Genomic DNA, 21,641 nt, shown 5'->3' on the forward strand with positions numbered 1-21,641 from the left:
GGAGATGTCCCAGGTGAGGATGTCCCAGGATGGAGATGTCCTGGGGTGTGAATGTCCCCAGGTGTTGATGTGCCATGGTGAGGATGTCCTGGGATGGAGATGTCCCAGGGTGCAGATGTCCCATGGTGGGGATGTCCCATGGTGGGAATGTCCCAGGGTGAGGATGTCCAAGGATGGAAATGTCCCAGGATGGGAACGTCCTGGGATGGAGATGACCCAGGTGAGGATGTCCCAGGGTGGGAATGTCCCCAGGTGTTGATGTGCCATGGTGAAGATGCCCTCACCAGAGAGCCAGAGAGCAGAAAGATGTGAAGGTGAATAAACCAAAGCAAGGGCAGACAGGAGAGGGGCTACAGAGAGCGGAACAAAAGCAAAGCAGGATACAGGATCAGAAGAACTTTCTCGGCAGAGGAAACGAAGTGACATCCAAAATCAAAAGTAAAAAAAAATACAAACAGAAATGGTGTAACACAAAGAGAAGGCAGGAGACTCTAAACTAATGGAGGGGAGACTCAGGCTGGATAAAAGGTGATTGTTGTCCCTGAGGGTGGTGAGAGCCTGGCCCAGGTTGGCCAGAGAGGTGGTAGATGAACCATCCCTGGAGACATCCCAGGCCAGGGATGTCTATTCTGTGATTCTAGGATTTGAGCATCATAACACCAAACTGCTCAAAAAGCCAATTTCTGCCCAAATGTGAACTCTTTAGGTATTGAGGCCGCCGCTCCTGCCGGTGCCAGAGCTGCCTCCGCGGTGCTGGCAGGGCTTTGAGGTGCAACGATTCCCCTGAGCTGGCTGAGATCTTCACCTGGGGATGAGGTGACTCATGCCCCGAAGTGCCAGTTTCCCCCAGCACCTGCCGGCCCAGACACGCACGTCTGCACAGCTTCAGTCTCCCAAGGGTGATGTCAGCCCTATCGCAGCGCCCAGCACCGCTCTCATCCTGCTGCTGACGGCGGGACACACGCTGCTCTCTTCTCCATCGGCTTTAGGTTGGTGTCAGCCACATCACACGGTTTTTCTGTGCATTGATTCTACTCCTGCATCTTATCATGCAACCTGCAGCCTTGACCCATCCTCTAAACTGTCCAGTATCTCAGGAGCTCTCTGGGGTGCCCTCATGTCTGTCCCTGCCTGGTGCAGAGTTGGGACACATGGACACAGACCTGGGACAGACTGACACAGACCTGGGTCAGACTGACAGACATGGGACACACAGACCTGGGATACACAGACACAGACCTGGGACGCACCGACACAGACATGGGACAGACTGACAGCCATGGGACATACAGACACAGGCCTGGGACACACAGATACAGACATGGGATGCACAGACACAGACTTGGGACAGACTGACAGACATGGGCACACAGAGACAGACCTGGGACAGACCGACACGGACCTGGGACACGCTGACACAGACCTGGGACACACAGACACAGACCTGGGACACACAGACATGGGCCTGGGTGCTGGGGGACCCCATGGCCGATGTCCCCCAGCTCTCGAGTCTCATCTGGTGGCCAGTTCTTCACAGAGGAGAGTCGTTTCCTTCCCATCAGCGGAGGTGAAGGAGCACAAGAGTGGATTTCTTTAGAAATCAGTGCGCATTACATCCAGGAGGCCACTTTATTCCACTTTCAAAGCAGCATTTACTCTTTCCCAGTAGTTACCCACATTGATGTCCTGTTGTTTTCTCTGGGAACAGCTCCCAAATGTATCACCCACCCACCGTTCTACCCACTTGTGATCTCCAGATCCCTCCCACAGCCTTTTAAAAGACACCTTGACCATCTCTGAGGTTGGTCTATGCGACAGACCCGCTCCCCAAAACCCGCTCCCCTTATTATATCACCCCAAACCCCTCTGGATGACTTTCTGCCGTGGCCTGATCTTCCCTAAATGATCCATTTGAATCTTGGTTGTCTCTAAAAACCAGACTTTCTTGTTTCTGATGAACTAGGAAAGGTTTTCTACCCGTAAAGAATCATTCCACAAAATCTATTTGTCTTTGGCAGCAGCCATGCGGGCAGACTCAGCAGAGACGAGACATTGCAGAAGTCACCTCCAAATTTCTGCTGGGCAATTGGCAGAAAGTAGGTGTGAGAAGTTTGGGCAGAGACAAAGGCGATGGAGCTGATTTTACGTGTTTTGACACAGAATAGCTGACAGGCGTTTGCTGACGCCGCTTATTGTGCTTTCAGGTGTGTGCACGCAGCGCCTGAATTACTGCGATCGCTGCGGGAGGTGTCAGGGTTCTGCAGGTCTAAAGGCTTTTATGTCACTAACTTCATGTCCCTCCCCCAGGCAAAGCCACCCAGGTCTTTGCAGCCGTCCATCCCAAGGGCACCTGGTATTCGAGTCTTTGAAGGACGATGCTCAGCCCCGGGATGCGTCAGGATGAGACCTTTTGCTGCTGAACTCAAATGAGCAGCAGGATCGCCCGTGTTTTCACCAGTGACCGTGTTCAGCACCTCGGGTGCGAGGTGTGTGCGGGATAACGTCCCGCGGCTCCTCCGAGCCCTGCGGTGAGCTCCCCCATGAATTTTCCGGTTCTTCAGCCAAGAATGTGATAAGGCTTCGCGGCGCGGTCACGCTGCATAAACATGTTCTCCACTCTCAGAGCCCATGACCTGCTCTTGAACTGGTGGAGCTGTGTCCTCAGCCACGTCTTTCAAGCCTGGTGAACGTCAACTGTCATAGACATGAAATGACTGCCCGCATCATCGCATCCTCCAAAAAATGAGGACCTTTCAGATAGGATCACAGAGTAGTTTGGGTGGGAAGGGACCTTCAAAGCTCATCTAGTCTTGTTCAACCTAAAGAAAAGTCTTAGGGATGTGTAACAGCAACCTTGAGCACCTACAAGGAGGTTACGGAGAAGATGGGATGAGGTTCTTCATGGTGGTTCAGGGCAGGAGGTTGAATACAGAGAGGTTCACACAGGGGTTCACCTCGATTTCTGGGGTCAGTTTTGGGCACCTCATTCCAAGAATGACCTTGAGGTGCTGGAGTGAGTTCAGAGGAGGGAATGGAGCTGGTGAGGGCCTGGAGAAGGAGGTTGAAGTTGGAAATTTGGGATAGTCTCTTCCCCAAAGGGCTGTGGGGCATTGAACAGGCTGCCCAGGGCAGTGCTGGAGTCACCTTCCCTGGAGGGTTGGACAGACGGACATGAGGTTCTCAGGACATGGGGTAGTCCCAGGTTTGGGTTATGGTTGGACTCCACGATCTTGAGGGGCTTTTCCAAAGACAACGATTCTCTGGTTCTGTTCTACGAGTTTCTGGAAGGGAAAGCAGCTGCTGCCATCTAGAGCAGGGACTCCTCCGTGGCCGGTCGCAGAGGCCAAGCTGCACTTCCCCAGGCCTGGAAAGATCATCTTGGTAGAGCCTGAACCCGGAAAATTAAGGAAAGAACATTACGAGCTGGACTAGAGCAAGTAATGGGTTCCCAGGCCCTGGGCAGAGCGTCCGTCCTTGAGCGGCAGATGATGCATCGCTTGCATAAGTGCAATTAATAATTGATTCGAAATGAGTGGAAAACGCCCATTCTCGTCTCCATCCCCGCTGCAAGTTTCTGCCCCCCTGGGTGCGAGCGCGGCCAAACCCGGCCGGCAGAAAATGAAAAAATGGTTAAAAAACCAAACCAAACTCCCCCTAAAATGGAAAAAAGAGAACAGAAACCCCCCAAAACTATCTAAGAACTTTTATTAGGTGTCCTCAAAACCACAATCCCACGACCGAGCAGGACGGTGCTGGGGGAAGAAGGAAACTCCCCAAGAGAGGAAGTGAAAGCTGCACGAGAATGTCCCCAACCCCATCTCCCAGTGTCCCCATGTCCTCGTGCCTCCTGTGTCTCCCATGCTCCCCTGCCCACTATGATCCCCATGTCCCTCCCAGTGCCTCCATGTTCCCCTGTGTTCCCACCTTCATGTCCCCAATCCCCCAGGTCCCCGTGCCCTCCATGTGTCTTTTGTGTCCCCTGATGTCCCCACACCTCAACGTCTCCATGCCTCCATGTCCCCGTGTCCCCAACTCTGTGTCCCCATGCCCCCATATCCACCCCATGTCCCGCCGTGTCCCCACGCCCCCCATGTCCACCCCGTGTCCCCACTCCCTCCTATATCCACCCTGTCCCCTCAACCCTGCGTCCCCACACCCCACATGTCCCCCTGTGTCCCCTGTGTCCCCACACCCCCCCGTGCCCGTGTCCCCCCGTGACCCTACACTCCCCCTGTCCACCTGTTCCGTGTACCCCTGTGTCCCCGGGACCCCGTGTCGCCCCATCCCGTGTCCCCCTGTGTCCCGGGTCCCTTGTCCCCCTGTCCCCATACATTCCCCGTGTCCCCACACTCCCCGTGTCCCCCCGTGTTCCTACATCCCCCATGTCCCCTCGTGTCCCCACACCCCCCATACCCTCCGTATCCCCCCGCCCCGCCCTGCCCACGCCTCCCCTGGGTCCCCCCGTCCGCCAGGGGGCGCGGTGTGGCGGGGCGGGGCCTGCGCGGCGCGCTGGGCGGGGCCGGGCGGCTCAGCGCTCTGATGGCGGTGAGCCGGGCGCTCGCTGTCCGTCTGGCCTACGCGGCCACCGGCGCCCTTATGGGCTTCTCGGTCTTCTTCACCTGGAGCCTGGCGCCGGCCTTCCGCCAGCCCGCCACGGCGGCGGCCGGGGGGCTCTCGGGTACGCGGGGGCGGCGGGAAGGGCGGCGGGAAGCGGGGGGGGCAGGTCGGGGAGCCGCCACCTGAGGTGACTCCCGCCTGAGGTAACTCCCGCCGGGGGTGCTGAGGAGGGTGTGGAGGGGGGGGCACCCGTATTAGCGCCTTTCTGTGGGGAAAACGGGCTGAGGAGGGGAGACGGGCTTCGAGGGTTAATATTATTAAGTGATGAGCAATTAAGGACAGTAATTTAAGTTCAGGTACCCCCAACCCTGTGTGGAACACGTTAACTGCATCTGTACTCATCCCTTAAGAAACAGGAAAGTATTTGGGTATTTTATAACCTCGGTGCTAGTGAAGATGGATTTGTTCTGGTCTTCACCTTGGTCCCAAGAAGGTTTTTGCAACATGTAGCAAACTTGTTGTTTGTGGTGGGGTCGCTTTAGTTCATAGTTGTGTGTAACTCGCAGTGTTATGGAGGGAAAACCTGAAAATTTGAGGCTTAAATTGTGTGTGGCCAATGTCGGTACTGAAAAGGATTTTAAACTTATAGTTAAAAGTTTTTCCTGGCAAAAGTTCACTCTGGCAACCTATATTTACATGTGCTTTGTATTTCCAGGAAAGATAAATACCAGCCTCCTGTTTATACCCACTGAAAGCGTCTGTGCCAGGCGGTGTGAAATAGGGATTTGTGCTACTTGTACAGGCCAGAAGCTGTAAACTGCATCTTAAAATCCCCTGAAATCAGTGAGATTCAGATGCCCCCATTGTTTTTGAGTCGTGGTTAATTAGTGGGTTGGAGCAGAACATCATCCTCTCTTGGTTTGTCAGCAACTCACGTGTTTCTCTGGCTGAATGCCTGGAGGAAGGGCAGAAAGTGAAGTTAAACTTTGTCAATAATCTGGCTTATTTTTGATATAGGAGCAGCACCAGCGCTCCCATGTATGTCGAGGTGTTTTCTGCACCATCAGGTGCAGCGTTGCGGTTTTCCCTCTGCTTCCTCTCCCTCCAAAGAGCTTTAATTCCAGCTGGAATTTGACACCTCGCTTTACTTGGTGGCAGGAGGAAAGTGGGACTTTTGTGCCCCAGAAATGCACATGAAAATAACAAATAGGTTTTTTATGCCGCATTCACGTGCTGTCTTTGTGTTCACAGAGGAATTTTGGAAGTCTGTGCTCTAGGAGGGGGCCGGTGAGAAAGCAGAGGGATGAACCACCCGATGCTTTCCGAGCTGAAGTTTATAGAGTGTTGTCTGCAGGGAGAAGGAGGTTTGCGCACTGGTTAATTCAGTCTAGTTAAGGTAATAAGGAGAAAGGTAAGCAAGAAACCAAAAAAAATGGTCATTCATTAGGTTGGACTCTATGAATTTGTGCGATCTTTGCTTTGAAAGGTCTGAAATGGCTATAGGTGGAGTCGCAATAGGATCATAAAGGCTGAAGAACAGATGAAGAAATGTGTGTTTTGGGGTCAGACAAAGCTGATATAGGGGCTTCCTGTTGTGTTAAATTCTTGGCTGCTTTTTCCTGCCCTTCCACTTTTTCACAGCTTGCGTGGGTAGAAATAAGTGGGTGCTTGTTTAGTCATGGAGGAGTAGCCAAAATAAGAAAGAAATCTGTATTTTTTTTCTGTGTATCGACGCTAAGGCCACTTATTCGCCAAAGAAAGATTGTTCTAAGGGAAAAATCACAGTGCGTAGGAGGTTTGTTTTATGCTCAGACACTGCGGATACTTCAGTCTCAGGTATTCAGGGCATTCACTGGGTTTGTTTCTGGCATTAAATCATCCGTTTTTTAATTGTCGTGTGCTAATTCATACTTATTTTTACTGGCAGAGGATGTTTGCACATGTTTATCTGGTTTTAACTCTGGTTTTTGCACCCCCTGCGTGTTTGTTGTTGCTTTTCTCTTGCCTATGTTGGTGTTGATGGGCCTTTGGTTTGTCTGGGACGTGTTTTAATGTGTTTATCCATATATTTCCTCTCTTTAAGAAAGTCCCACTGATTCCTGTCTCATTAGAAGTCTCTTTGTAATCAGTTTCTTTATCTTTTGCTTGTCTTCTAGAGAAGATTTCCTGCTATGTTTTGCATTGAAACCCACCCTCCACTGCAACTTGTATGAACTCTCCCTCACTCTGATACAACTAAAGCAAAGCCTTAGGTATTTCTGTACTCCAAATTCAAGCATTAAAGTCCCGTGGAGGGAAAATTGCCACATCCTGATGAGTCTGTAACTAGAGCCCTGAGTTACCTCTAGTTATAAAACCAGAACCGTGTAATTTAACGTGCTGAGCAAATGACCTTTCCAGTCTTTCCGGTTGGCTTTTGTAATAATAAACTTGCCACACAATGCTGAATAAAGTCAACTCGCGCATCCCCCGCATCTTAAACGTGCCTCGGGGGGTGCATACTTGGGAATTTGGGGATCTTCCTAGATCAGACACAGACCTTGTGTATCATACCCTTGTTTCAAGCAGAAACACCCAGCAGAGCACCCCGATAACCTGAGGAACAGCAGCTTCTTCATTGACTGATTGCAGGACCCTGAAATCATTCCAGACTTAATACCGACTGTCTCAGTGCTTTGCCGTTTCATTTTGATCCAGTCACAGTGACTTTTATAATTTACTGCTTGTTTGTATGTTTGACCTTCTCCCCTCGCTGCCTTAAATTAATATTTTTTTATTTTAAGTAGGTCATGAATCTCTGAGCAACTGCTGTTTTCATTCTGCCAGAGGCAGTTTAAAAGAGAAGAAAGCAATTAAATTATTTCAGGATGTATCCAGCCCTTTCCTGAGTGGCTTTTAATGTTCTTGTGTGTGTATCTTCTCTTTAAATGTAATAGAAAATGGGGGGGGGAGAGTTCTGCTGTAAACAGACTTTATTGGCTGTTTCCAAGCTGCTCAGATATTTCTGGTAAAATACAGAGCTTGTGCTTCGCAAATATAAAGCGGAGCAGATATTAAAGCAGCTGCGGAGGAGATGAAACACAAAACGCGCTTTTCAGATGCTTGAATCTTTAAAAATATGTGATCAGTGAAAGCAGTAAAAGCTCATTTATGCTGAACACAGTAGTTGTTGTATATAAAAGCAGGGACGCTCCAAAGACTCCGATAATTAATCTGCCTTGCAGATAGTTGATATATTTATGGCTTATTCCCTCTCCAGGGTTGGACTCACGTGGCCGAAAAGCACGGCGGTTATATAAAGCAGTTTTAAATGTTTGGATTTGCGTATAAACCACGGTGTATTGTTCCATTAAGGGTTGGTTTGTGACCGCTTGAGCTCATCCTCTTCAGGAATGGAGAAAAGAGAAGAAAAGCACGTTAAAAAATGCAGAGAAGCCCACACGTGGCTCATGCTTCATCAGAACTCAGTTAAGTTGCGAGGAGAGAATGAGTCCCCCGCAAGTGCTGCTGATGTGCTGGAAAATAGGTTGTTTTCATCTTTAACGTGGCTGGTAGAGGCACAGAGCGCCCGAAATCTCTCAATCTTGTTTCCTGCTTCCGAAAGCGGCTGCGCGCAGCGAGCGGGTGCACAACAACAAGCTGCAGCGCCAGGTTTCTCTGTGCTTTATTTCTTCTCCCGAGCTGCTTTCCTCCAAACCCAAACGTCCTGGAATAGCAAAGCCCTCGCTCGCACGTGTTCGGAGGGAAATATTGCCAAGCGCAAACCAGTTTTCACTAGAATGCTCCAAAGACTCCTTCTCCTCGGAGAGCTGTTTTCCTAAAATATAGTGTTGATCCCCAGCTATTTTGGCAGAGGAGCTGGTGAAGAAAACCCATTTTTAACCTCTTCCAAATCCAGCTGGTTTGGCTTTAGCTCCCGGAAGAAAACATTTTACCCTTTCAGGGAATCAACCCCACAAGACAAAGTCGTAATAATGTAGAAATAGCAAAAAGTTGAATTAGCAAAGCTCAGGTTCCTTTTAGAGTCGGTATTTCTAACACGGAACAGCGTGTAAACAGCCGGAAAATGACCGAAGGCTTTGTAAGCGCTCTGAAAAAGTTACAACTGATCGCGCCAGACTTTATATTTTCCAGGGCTATACAAGTTATTTTTAATCTTAATTTTTATTGTCATTTTGTTTGCCTTCATCTTCCGCCGTCAGTGCACATTTTGAGCTTCAAGAGGGTGTTATTGCAGAACAGCTTCAAGTATGTGTTTGCTTGGGTGTTTTTTCTATGTTTTGGCCTCCGTTGCACATTTGTTGTCTTTTCCTAGAATCTGCAACACCCGTGTGCGTCGTACACGCTGTCCTGGCGCGTTTGGCCGCTCCCACAGCTGGGCTGTTGTTCCCCGTCAACAACGCCACTTGTTTGGGAGCGGAGAATCGCTCCGTGCTGATCGGGGGCTGAGAAAACCTTTTGTTTGTCACACTTGGTGGTTTTTATGTTCGGAGAAGAGGAAAGTTTTGTTTCCCCCGAGCTCACGTTCTGCCAAACTTTCCGAAGAGCTTATCAAAATATTTAGATATTAGTGTTTTTCTGTGCCAGGTTACTGAGGGCGAGATGGCTTTTGAACTCTCCTTTTAGAATTTATTTCAACTTGTTCCAAGTGTGCTGTAAGGTTTTTTTATGTTATGTCTTTACAAAATACCTGTTAACTGGTGTTTAAAAACCCCTTCTGTTTAAAAACCTGCATCTGTCCCTGTGTTTCAGATGCACTCGTGGTTGTTGTTCGGGCCAGTTTCCTTTTCCTGGAGCTTTGTGTCCTTGGGATAATTAGTTTTTGATTTACAAGTAACTTTCCCTTTGCTCTGCACTGGAGATCCCTTGATTGTGTCTTACTGAGCGGTTCTTATTTTACGGTAATTCCAGCCATGATATGTGGGGTAAATGCTCCACGACAAATGTTTCTCCGATTTTTTGGATGTTATTTTAAGCAGGTGGAACCGGAGCTACCAAAGCACCGTTGCTGCTCTAGAGCTACATCTGCAGGTTCAGGTTTTGCTTCCATTCTACCGGAGAATACAACAGTGGTTGTGGAGAAGGAGGGGATTTGGGGGAATAATTTGAGGGAAAAATAACCAAGAACCCCCCCTAAACCCACCAGCAATACCCCAGTTAATAATTCCAGACTTTAAATAAGGCAGAGCTTTTATTTCCTATTCCAGTCAAACCCGTTTCAGTTATTGAGCTGAACAAGTTGTTCCTGTGTTACCCATGTGGGTTTGTGTTAAACCTTTGGCTCTTGGGGTCTACAAAGTGCGAGATTTCGCATTAAATAAAAACACTCGTGCGGTTTTCATTTCTCTGTGATAATGAAAGTCTTCTCTGGAAATCTACGACTAATTTCTTCTTCTTTCCCCTTAGCTTATGTACGTTGGTGAACAAGAGGTGATTTTTCTTTTCCTGAGCCCAATTTCACTTAAATTAAATGTGAATCAGGTGTTCCATTCCAGCGCTCGTGGGCACTTTTCCTCTGGAGTTAATTAGAAATAGTGTGGTGGTGGTGTTTTATTTTCTTTTCCATTTGATTTTTAAATCTTCCCTGCTGAATGCTCTATGTCATCAATCAGTTAGCTTAAAGAAGGCTTTTTAGCACAGGTATGTTTTCACATATTTAAGCGTTTGGTTAATTTCTGGGAGGAGTGTCTGACACTGGAAGCTGTGCTGCCATCCAGAGACCTGGACAGGCTGGAGAGCTGGGCAGGGAAAAATGTAATGAAATAGAACAAGGGCAAGTGTAGAGTCTTGAATCTGGGCAGGAACAACCCCAGGTTCCAGTGTAAGTTGGGGAATGAGCTGTTAGAGAACAGTGAACAGGGACCTGGGGGTCCTGGGCACAGCAGGGTGACCATGAGCCAGCACTGGGCCCTTGTGGCCAGGAAGCCAATGGGACCTGGGGTGGGTTAGAAGGGGGTGGTCAGTAGGTCAGAGAGGTTCTCCTGCCCCTCTGCTCTGCCCTGGGGAGACCACACCTGGAATCTTGTGTCCAGTGGTGGCCCCTCAGTTCCAGCAGGACAGGGAACTGCTGCAGAGAGTCCAGCGCAGCCACCAAGATGCTGGAGGGAGTGGAGCATCTCCCGTGTGAGGAAAGGCTGAGGGAGCTGGGGCTCTGGAGCTGGACAAGAGGAGACTGAGGGGGGACTCATTCCTGGGGATCAAGATGGAAAGGGGGAGTGTCAGGAGGATGGAGCCAGGCTCTTCTGGTGACAACCAGTGACAGGACAAGGGGCAATGGGTGCAAACTAGAACACAGGAGCTTCCACTTAAATCTGAGCAGAAACTTGTTCGTGGTGAGGGTGGCAGAGCCTGGCCCAGGCTGCCCAGGGGGTTGTGGAGTCTCCTTCTGTGCAGACATTCCAACCCGCCTGGTTCCTGTGTAACCTCATCTGGGTGTTCCTGCTCCATGGGGGGATTGCACTGGGTGAGCTTTCCAGGTCCCTTCCAACCCCTGACATTCTGGGATTCTGTAATTATAACTATATTCAGCAACAGACTCTGTTAAATTAGTTTCCCTGCAATAATTGTTTTTTTTCCTCATGTATTCCCTCTCTGAGCTTTATTTGCCATGTCCCACTCTCAAGTACCTTCACCCCACTTGAGTTTCCCCTTCTATTCACACACATTTGTCGACATCTGGGTGGTGGTTTCCCTATTTTGGGGCTTTTCCCTTGTTCTGAGCAGTGCTGGTGGGTTTCAGGTGTGATCTCACAAGCTCAGGATGGGCAAATTAAGCAATTCAAAAGCAAGTCCTCCTCTCATTTCTCCTACTTGTCCATGAGCACCTCATGCTGATGCTTTTTGTGCCGGCGTTGATGTTTTTCGGTGTTGGGAGCTGATTTAACTTGTTGGGATGCTTTTATACTATTTTAGAAAAATAAAAAGAAGAAGAATCAACTGAGAGTCTCACCAAAGGACCCAAGTGCTGTAATGGGTGCGAGGGAGAGGAGACAAACAAGCTGGAGGAAACTCCTTTTCCCCCAGTTTCACGGTAACGAACTTGACATTGGCTGAGCTGCCCATGAAAGGACACCCCATGTTTAACAACCACACAAGTGAACTCCGTGGTGAAGTTGTCACGAGGTTGTGGTTTTTTTGCTTAGTCATGTGTGAGGCAGCGAGTGAAGAATTAACCGAACACACGTTTCCCAAATAGCTACATTTTGAGCCCTGGATCAGGCTTTTGGGGCAGGGGAAGGAGCAGGGTCAGGCCTGACAGCGGGGGGATGATCAAGTGACAGCTCATGTGGACCTGTCACAGCACTTTTGGTGGGGAAACACCAGCAACTTGACTCAGCAGTTCCAATAAAATGTGCCAAGTCATCTGAAAGCACCCAGGCCAGGGAAGCAGCTGGTTTGCTGACTGCAGGACTCAAGTTCCCCGTTTTGTTTGAGGTCGAGCTTGCTAGAGCACGAGCTTAAAGGTAATACCCAGCGGAGGAAGTGGTTGTTTAAGGAGCTGAGCGCTGGGCTTTTCTACCAAATCCTGTGGCAGGATTGTTGAACATTAAAATTTCTGGAGCCAGAAAACACACTTAAATTTTGCTTAAATACAGCGAGTATGGCCAGATGAAGTAATGGGCTGATTCTGCTTTTCCTGTTTGATAAGAAGTCCGTGAGCTCCGTTTGTCCTGGATATCAGCACTTTCCCCACCGCTTTTTAGTTTTTTAGCTTTTGTCTTTGCTTTTATTTGGTTCTTCTTTTGAAGGTTTGTCTTTTTCCCACCCATCTCTTTTGTGGGCCGCTCCAGAGGGTATTTTAACTTCCTTTGGCCCATCCCAAGACACCAAAATGCCAGAAGCATTGTCAGGATTCTTCTGGAATGGATTCCGTGTGTCCTCAGCTCAATTTGAGGTGCCCCAGCTGTTGTCTGTGTGAGAAATGAGCTGAGAGGTCCTTGGGAGCCAAAAATCCAAATCCAATGGGTTCGTGCAGCTCTGCTCATCTCTCATTTTGACGCAGTTGTTTTCCTCTGTGCTCTGTTAAGCCTTGGGAAGCTTTGCTTATAATAACCGTATCCAGTATCAAATGAGCTCTGGCAAGACTTGACTGTCCTTAGTATTAAAATATTTATCTTGTAGTGGGCAAGGCTGAGTTTTGCTTCCTTTGATGTCGAGAAGAAGCCGCAGAGGGATGTCTGTGTTATTGCAGGGTACCATATAAAGCAGCCTGGCATTTTAGCAGTGGCATTATTATTATTATTATTATTATTATTATTACATTTATTTATTTTTTCCCCTGCTGCCTTTAAAATAAAATCTAGAGAGGTGGCAGCAGCAAAGGAGAAACACAAACCAGTTCGTTGCACCACTGGAGGTTCCAATTTCAGAAGCACCGCCGCGGTCTTTGCCAAAATGAGTCAAATGTTTTAAGCCTGGAAATGGCTCTAACTATAGATTGAGAGAGTGGCTTACAGAATCACAGAATGGACTGGGTTGGAAAAGACCTCAGAGACTATCAAGTCCAACCCTTGGTCCAACTCCAGTCCATTGACTAGATCAGGGCACTAAGCGCCATGTCCAATCTCAGTTTAAAAACCTCCAGGGCTGGTGAGTCCAGCACCTCCCTGGGCAGCCATTCCAATCCTGACCACTCTCCCTGCAAAGAATTGCTTTCTAATCTCCAGCCTCAACTTCCCCTGGCAGAGTTGAAGCCCATGGCCCCTTGTCCTATTGCTGATGCCTGGGAGAAGAGACCAATCCCCACCTGGCTAGAACTGCCCTTCAGGTAGTTCTAGAGAGTGCTGAGCTCAGCTCTAAGCCTCCTCTTCTCCAGACTGAACAAGCCCAGCTCCCTCAGCCTCTCCCCATAGGGCTTGTGTTCAAGTCCCTTCCCCAGTCTTGTTGCTCTTCTCTGGACCCGCTCCAGCACTTCAATCTCTTCCCTGAGCTGAGGGGCCCAGAACTGACCACAATACTCCAGGTGTGGCCTCCCCAGTGCAGAGCACAGGGGAAGGATCACTGCCCTGGTCCTGCTGACCACGCTGGTTTGGATACAGGCCAGGATCCCATTGGCCTTCTTGGCCACCTGGGCACACTGTTGGCTCATGTTGAGCTTCCCGTCCATTAGTCCCCCAGGTCCCTTTCTGCCTGCCTGCTCTCCAGCCACTCTGTGCCCAGCCTGGAGTGCTGCAGGGAGATTTAGTAGCGCTTAAGGAGATTTGGTCATAGTGTTCAGCCCTGTGACTTAAGCAGAGGAGCAGCTTGCTCTAATTGGAGGTGGCAATGGGATTGTAAATGGGGAATGACAGGTGGGTTATAAAAACCTGGGGCTTCGAAACACGAACAGTTTGTACATTGAGCACCTCTTGGAGGTTTTCCGAAGTGTGGTGAAAAGGTAGCGGGTTTTAGGACAAGTTTAGGGAAGAACATGTTGTTTTTCCTTATATCAGGTGCTATTTATTGTTACTTGGATGGTTTCATCCCTTTTATTCCTCCTTTTTGATGAGAGAGTTGGGTTTTGGTTACGGACTAGTCACCTAAGCTTAGGCGAATGCCTTTTGCTCTCCCTACTAAAGCCGTAGTAAATCTTACTCTTCTTAAAAAACAATATATATGTATAAACTGTACATGCTCAGATATTTGTCTGGTTGTGTAATCCAGACATTTTTGGCCTAGGCCCAAAAACACAGCATTGGATTTAGGCCACCTTAAACCTTTAGAGCTTTGTCATAAGTGGGAATTGTAGATACAAATCATCTGGGAGGTGAAATTCTGCGCCTCGTTATGTGAAACTCTTGAAGCATTCGGAGTTTTGTATAAATTGACTCTTTATGAGGTTAATTAGGGGTATGTTGGAGGTAGTGGGTGTGATGTGAGCGCTTAACAGGTCCTGGATGTCTTGATTTGGGTGTCTAAAATGAGCCGTGCTCTTCGTCGTCGTCCCTGTATGTAAAGGGGCCGCCCGGCTGTGGGGGAGAGGTGCAGGAATTCTTGGCTTGTGGTGTGTAAGGTTGTACGGAGGATCAAATAAAAGTGCACTGAGCGTACGTCAAATGGGTCTGCGTGAAACAGGAAAACCAACAAGTTATTCCAGGGAATCATTTAACGAGCGAAGTCATTGACTCATTTTGGTTGGAAGGGCCCTGTAAGATCGTTGAGTCCAACCGTAATGTAACTCCAACACTAAACCACATCCCTAAGAACCTCAAGGCCTTTCTGTGCTCGGGATTTGTGTCTTAAAGCCTAAAAACTGGGGTATGGGGTGGTCGGGAGAGCGGTGCCTGCACAGAGAGCAGTTTACTCTGTATTTCCCCTCTTTGCGGGGGACCTGGCCACAAACATTGGCATCTCTTGGCACTTCGGGTGGGGGTTTTTGATGAGATTTACATTAATTAGCCAGGTTTGGGTGTTGCGGTGCCCAGTACTGATTGCCCTTGCTGTCTGATCGAGCAGGTGTTCTGGCGCTCTGGGCCCTAATCACGCATGTGATGTATGTGCAGGATTACTGGAGGACCTGGTTAAAAGGGCTGAGGTTCTTCCTCTTCATCGGGATCCTCTTCTCAGTCCTCTCCGTGGTGGGATTCTGCGCATTCCTCGTTCTGGCCATCACCAAACACCAGTGTAAGTACCCAGGAAGAGGCAACTGGGAGAAACAGCTTTTTCCAGTGTTGTTTTCCTTTAGGAACTTGTGAGTTATTTACATGTTCATTAAAGGCTTCATCTTGCACAGTAAACTTCATAACAAAGGGCAGCTCCCGTTGCATCCTGAATGAAAAGAGGTTGATTTGGATTTATTAGCAGGGAAGGAGCACTGAGTATGCTAAAACTTTTTATCAAGTTGCAAGCTTGCTTCTGTGTTCTGTTCCAGTAACCACAGCAGGTAAGTGTGAATCACTTGTGAGACGGACAAACTCTTGTTTATGCCGAAGTTATTACATAGTCCTGCTACATCAATGCATAACTCAAATCTTCTAATTGTGCCTCTCAGTTTTGTTCTTTAGTTGTTTGGTTATGTCTATTATGTAGGCTTATAGTCAGCTTTAACCCCTCTGCCTTCCCAAGAGTCAAGTGTTGTGCATGATCCTTTCTTCACTTGTTATAAAAACATGTTGATGCAGGTCTAACCCTTGTGTAGGTTGTCTGCATTGTAAAAGCTGAGCAGAAATGCACTGAATTTAGGGCAATGAAGATGCTGAAGGGAGTGGAGCGTCTCCCGTGTGAGGAAAGGCTGAGGGAGCTGGGGCTCTGGAGCTGGACAAGAGGAGACTGAGGGGGGACTCATTCCTGGGGATCAAGGTGGAAAGGGGGAGTGTCAGGAGGATGGAGCCAGGCTCTTCTGGTGACAACCAGTGACAGGACAAGGGGCAATGGGTGCAAACTGGAGCACAGGAGGTTCCGCTTAAATTTGAGCAGAAACTTGTTCCTGGTGAGGGTGGCAGAGCCTGGCCCAGGCTGCCCAGGGGGTTGTGGAGTCTCCTTCTGTGCAGACATTCCAACCCGCCTGGTTCCTGTGTAACCTCATCTGGGTGTTCCTGCTCCATGGGGGGATTGCACTGGATGAGCTTTCCAGGTCCCTTCAACCCCTGACATTCTGGGATTCTGTGATTCAGTGAATTTCTCTACAGTCTTAAAATAAAGCAAGGACCAAAAAGAAGATGAACGTTTGCGGAATAACATGTCAGGGAGAAAAGTTACTTCAACTTTCACGTGCTACGTATTCAGCCATTATCACCTGTGCAAGCATTTATTTTCTGTGCTTCTCTAAAGAGAAATACTGGAATTTACTTCTTTTCTGGCCACAAAGCAGGTGGGTGAGGGTATAGAAATCCAAACACAAGTCAGCAGGGTGAAAATGCCTTCTGCACTTAGCGCATAAAGCCACGCTGCTATAAAATATTTCACATTATCTAAGGAGGGCTCATGTAATTCCTCACAGTATTTGCTTTACAACAGAGCACAGAGAGAGAGCTTGGGGTTTGTGTATTTTTCATCCCTTCCTTTCTTGGAGATACAAGGGAAAAATATCTTGAGGAAGAATTATTCTTATTAGGGAAACTGAGGTATTCTAGGAAAAGTCCTAATTTGGGGGGGAAGTAGAACATCTGCAATGGTTATTTATGTCTGGAATGTTTAGGAACGGCACTTCTAATGAGCAGGATTTACTAAGTATTGCTTTGTATATTCTTCAAGAATGTATCTATCTGGATTTTTTAATAATGACAAAGCAGCTTGTACTTGGAATTGTTTTATGCATTAGATTGCGTGTGTTTCAGAATCATTGACTTCTCTAGAACAAAGAGAAAAACCCTAAACATTGGAAATAAATAGGAAGAGCGCTGACGTGCACTGAGACCACAGAACCATCCCCACTTGACCTCAAAGCAATCCCAGTTTTATAATAATACAGAAAAAATGGGTTAATCCACACAGGTTCTCTAAAAAGAGGCCGTTTGGTCATTCACTACCATGGTTATCATAGCACCTGCACTACAGGTCGAAGCGCACCAGTGTTATTTATTAGGTATCAGTCGTGATGATTGATAAAAGCATTTTTAGGAGGAAAATGTGTTTTATTTCCTCTGTTTTCCTCCCAAATATGTAGATTCGTCTCCCCTTGCTGTGGCGGGGGAGAAATTCAGGCCTGGGGGTTGAGGTTGGTTTCTTGAGCTGCACGTTTCTGCCATGCAGGAATTTACACCAACTCCATCTTTTGAGCCCCAAGAAAGGAGGTTTTGGGGTGGCCAAGTGGGTGATCTTCGGATCCCGAGAGATAACAGTGACTTTGAGTGACCAGAACATTCTCCTGTGGCAGAGATGAGGAAATTTTACAGTCGGAGTCGAGAGCGCTGGGATTAAGGCACAAGAACTTTATGTGCAGGTTGAAAAGCTCCCAGGAAGTGCGGGGCCGAGTTGGGTTCTTCCCGGTGGGATAAATGGGATTTTAAAATGTATCTATATCCTTTTCTCCCCTAGCCCTGACTGATCCCAGAAGCTACTACCTGTCGTGCGTCTGGAGTTTCATGTCCTTGAAATGGGCCTTCCTGCTCAGTTTGTACGCGTACCGGTACCGGAACGAGTTCGCAGACGTCAGTATCCTCGGTGACTTCTAACACTTGGACTTCAATCCTCGCGGAAGGTGCTGGAGGTTCAAGTTGCCCCCCGAGGGCACGGTGCACGCGAGAGGTGTACGAGAGGCGGCGAAGGAACCCACGCAGGGCTGCTTGGTTTGTCTGTCTGCAGTAGGGGGCTTTTCCTAATTGCTTTTACTCACCTCTTTAAAATTTGGCTCACAGTGTCAATCTCGTCTTTCTGTAACGTCCCGGGGAGTCCCTGTGAGGTGCCAGATGCCGTCTGCTCGCGCACAGCACACTCTTAGCGTTGCGACAAAATCCAGGGGGGGCTTTTAGGTGGAGGGAGGTCCCATAGGCTCATGCAGCACCCAAAACATCTCATCCTGGGGAGCAAAGCTGGTTGGAGCCACAGATGTGTGCAGCAAAGAACCCTCTGCGTGAAAGTGGGTTCCTTGTGTTGCTCCTTGAAGAGGGAGATGAGCTTTTCTTTGCGGCAGGAGGTCCCTGTGTACTTGCCAGCCAGTGCCCCGCGTCATCCAGGGTTTTTTTGACCCATTGTACACAAAGTCATCTTTCTCTCCTCTGGATGACCCCCGATGGACAGACCCACAACAGAGAAACCCTCGTCACGTCGGGGCTCTGTCAGAGGTGGGCAACGTTGGTTCTGCCCGCTGCCCAGGAACATTTTTAAAAAGGAACTTCATACGATATTTAACACTCTAGCATGGAGTCAGGTGTTTGAGTGAAAGATGTGCCAGGCAAAGCCTCACCTACCCGAGCCTCTGTGGAAACGTGAATATGATTCATCTAAAACTGAAAATCTTTTGGTAAGCAGGGCTGTGTTTCCTTTTTGCTCCGTCTGAAGGAGTCTCCCAGTTCTGCGCATCCCCAGGCGCTGCTGGAGCCTCCGCAAACTCCTTTTTGGAGGAATTGTTTTGGAGTTGGGTGACAGGTCCTGCTCAGGGGTTTGTGGCTGTGTGAGGTGTGAGCGGAAGGTTCTATGCGCTGTTGCCAGCCCATCTTGTTCTTGTGCCACACAAAACCCAGCCTGTCCCTTCTCTTACATATCCCAGCATCGCGCTCTGGCTTAGCGGTGACCAAATCCCTCCCTGTGCTCAGAGGTTCCACCCGCACCTGCGCTGCTCCGTGTTTTGCACTGGAAAGTGAGTTCCGCAAGCACACGGCAGTTCATTCGAGCTGGGGAGAGACTTGGGGAGTGTTTGACACCACCACTCCATCGCATCCCCCCGTTTCTTGGGTAGGAAGATCCTCGAGTGACTTAACTAGACCGAGGAACATCTTCAGGTCAGTGTATAACCCAAGGTCAAAGCCAACTTTTGCCAGGGGACCTGCTGGAGTCACTAAACCCAGACTAAGCCTGCAAATGCAAAAATACTCTTAACTAGGAGATTAACACTCAGCTTTTAAATACTGAAATCTCCCTTCCTACTGACGTGGGGCTGCCAGCCTGCCCGGCCAGGGACGAAATAGCTCATCTCTCCTCTCTGTGAAGTTTGCAAGTGGTTTTAGCGTCGGTCGTTTCAAGAAGCCATCTCTTCACTTATGTTTCCCTCACACAATGCTGCCCACGCGTTTGCGGGGCCGGTACAGGCCCTGGTGCTGATATTGGGGTTGTGGTGTCCTGGTCAGGCCGATGGAGCTTTGCAACACCTCACAGCAAAGCATTATCCCTCTTTGTCATTAAATGATGCCACTGGCATCTCGTAGCGGCTCCTTTCTTGGGCACGTGTCCCATCAGCTCACCCCAGAGTGTTTTAAAGTTGATTTTTGTGACTGTAAATTCACCTACAAACAGCTCACTGAATCGAACCTGTTTTCTCCCTGACGTGTTTTAGCACTGGAATTTATACTAGCATCTCAGCTTTTTAAAAGATGGTGTGTGTAAATATCTATTTTTACATTGTTTCTGCTTCATTTGCAAGCTCAGTGTCAGACCCGGTCCTGCGGTGGGGTGGTGGAATTCACAGCGGGGCTCACTTGTGTGTATCCCAGTGTCTCCTTGTACTAAACGACACTCTAACCTGTACGTGACACCACAGTGAGAGCAGAAATACAGCGTCTTTCTCACCAAACCAGCGTCCCGCGTGATTTTTCCTCCTCAAGCGGTTCAATTCTGGCTCTCTCCTTTCCTTGGTGTCGGTCTGCGGGAGCATCGCTCTTTGTGGGAAGGACAGGGGTGAGTTGTACAGGATATTTTGCTTTTTGGGGCCCCAACCCTGTCGCACTCTGTATTTGCACCATTATCAGCACCCTCAGCATTAAAATCCACAGGTGGTGATGGTTTTTTTCTGTCACAAACCCTTCGCGCTTTGGGACTCTCAGCTGTTATTTTTGCTGTTAGAATGACACAGTCCCGGTCTCTTTTATCCTTCTCACCGTCCTTCTCAGAACGTGCTGTAACTGTGTGTTAATTAACCTGGTGACGATCCAGCCACCCGAGGCAGCTCTTTGGTTTATTTTCCTCCGATTTCTCTTGCCGTGTCCGCAGCCTGAAGAGACAGCGCAGGCGCTCGCTGGTCTCATCCGGGTGGATCAGCCACGTTTCAGCCAGGCTCTGTCCATCTGGAGGAGGAGTTGGAACTAACCCATCGATTTCCCGAAGGGTGGAGACAATGGGATGCTGGAGCTTGTGAAGAATGATTTTTTCGGGGGATTCTAGTGGTCGCTGGCTGTGGTGAGAGCCTGTTTGGTGCTGGTGGTATCTGTCCAGGCTCAGATTGGTGGGGATGGTGCATTTGCTGTCGCAATCTCCGAGCATGGGGTCCTGTACTGGGGGCATCTGCACAGCCGGTGGTGCTGGTGGAGGGACCCGTCCTGCATAGAGTCACAGAATCATTTTGGGTGGAAAAGCCCCTCAAGATCATAGAGTCCAGCCATTCCCCACCCCTGTCCCTGCCCCATGTCCTGAGAACCTCATGTCCGTCTGTCCAGCCCTCCAGGGATGGTGACTCCAGCACTGCCCTGGGCAGCCTGTTCAATGCCCCACAGCCCTTTGGGGAAGAAATTGTTCCCCAGATCCAACCTCAACCTCCCCTGGTGCAACTTGAGGCCGTTTCCTCTGCTCCTGGCGCTTGTTCCTTGGAAAAAGGGAAGGACCCATCCTGTGTGGAGGGACCCAGCACTGTCAACCTCTCCTGGATTCACACAAGTGTAAGTCCTGGCACCTGTAGGTGAGATTCCCAAATCCTCTCCAGCTCTCGGTGCACAGAGACTTCAGCCTGGAGAACAGGAGCTGAGGAGAGACCTTCTTGCTCTCTGCAACTGCCTGAAAGGTTGGAGCCAGGGGGGGTCGGGCTCTGCTCCCAAGGAACAAGCGATGGGACGAGGCCCAGAGCACCCATGGGTGCAGGGTGGGCAGTAGCCAGCGGAGGGCAGCAGTGGCCCAGCCATGGCTTGGGCAGGGGGGAGCTGGGGCCACCCCCAGGAGCAAGATCTTCATCCCTGTGACACCCACGTCACTGGGATGTTTGTCCAGCTGAGGGGTTTTTGGGGCTGCACCCCTTTGGGGACCACCAGCTCCCACCCTGGTGACCCCACTGTCCCTTTTCCTGCAGCCTGGGATCTGCAGAAATCTGTGTTTCACACCTGTGCCCCGGCCCAGGGTGACAGGACGGTCTGGAGGGACAATGAGCAATGACCACAGGACATTTTGGGGCTCCCCTTCCCTCGCCGGGGTCTCGCAGACGGCTCTGGGAGCTGCTCCTGGCACCACTCCCAGCTGATTTGTGCTGAAATCCCAGCTGGTTTTGTTCTGCTGAGGAGCCACCGAGTCTCTGCCATCTATGGGGAGGTGACAAGGCTGACAGCATGGTGGCACGTGCACCCAGGGACCCCACGTGAGCCCCTCCCCGATTGGACACCAGGGGATTTCTCCCACTAGTCCCGTCTCCTGTGTCAGATCCAAGGGCTGAACTTGGAGCTGCAGCAGGTCCAGCACCATGTCACCACAATCTGGGGGTGTCCCCTGGGCTGGGGGCTGTGTGGAGGCCACACAGCGTAGTTCTGCAGAGC

The 21,641-nt window shown here is 49.5% G+C and overlaps 1 protein-coding gene across 1 annotated transcript; it reads left to right on the forward strand.

The window, feature by feature from the left end:
• The first annotated feature begins 4,484 nt into the window (after positions 1-4,484).
• Positions 4,485-19,702, forward strand: SLC48A1 (solute carrier family 48 member 1). The gene is made up of 3 exons (XM_065043621.1): positions 4,485-4,678; positions 14,992-15,159; positions 17,512-19,702. The coding sequence occupies exons 1-3, from the start codon at positions 4,540-4,542 to the stop codon at positions 17,646-17,648; spliced, it is 444 nt and encodes a 147-aa protein (XP_064899693.1). The 5' UTR covers positions 4,485-4,539; the 3' UTR covers positions 17,649-19,702.
• Positions 19,703-21,641: the final 1,939 nt, after the last annotated feature.

Source organism: Columba livia, chromosome 29 (genome assembly GCF_036013475.1).
Source record: "Columba livia isolate bColLiv1 breed racing homer chromosome 29, bColLiv1.pat.W.v2, whole genome shotgun sequence".
In the NCBI taxonomy this organism is placed as follows: Eukaryota; Metazoa; Chordata; class Aves; order Columbiformes; family Columbidae; genus Columba; species Columba livia.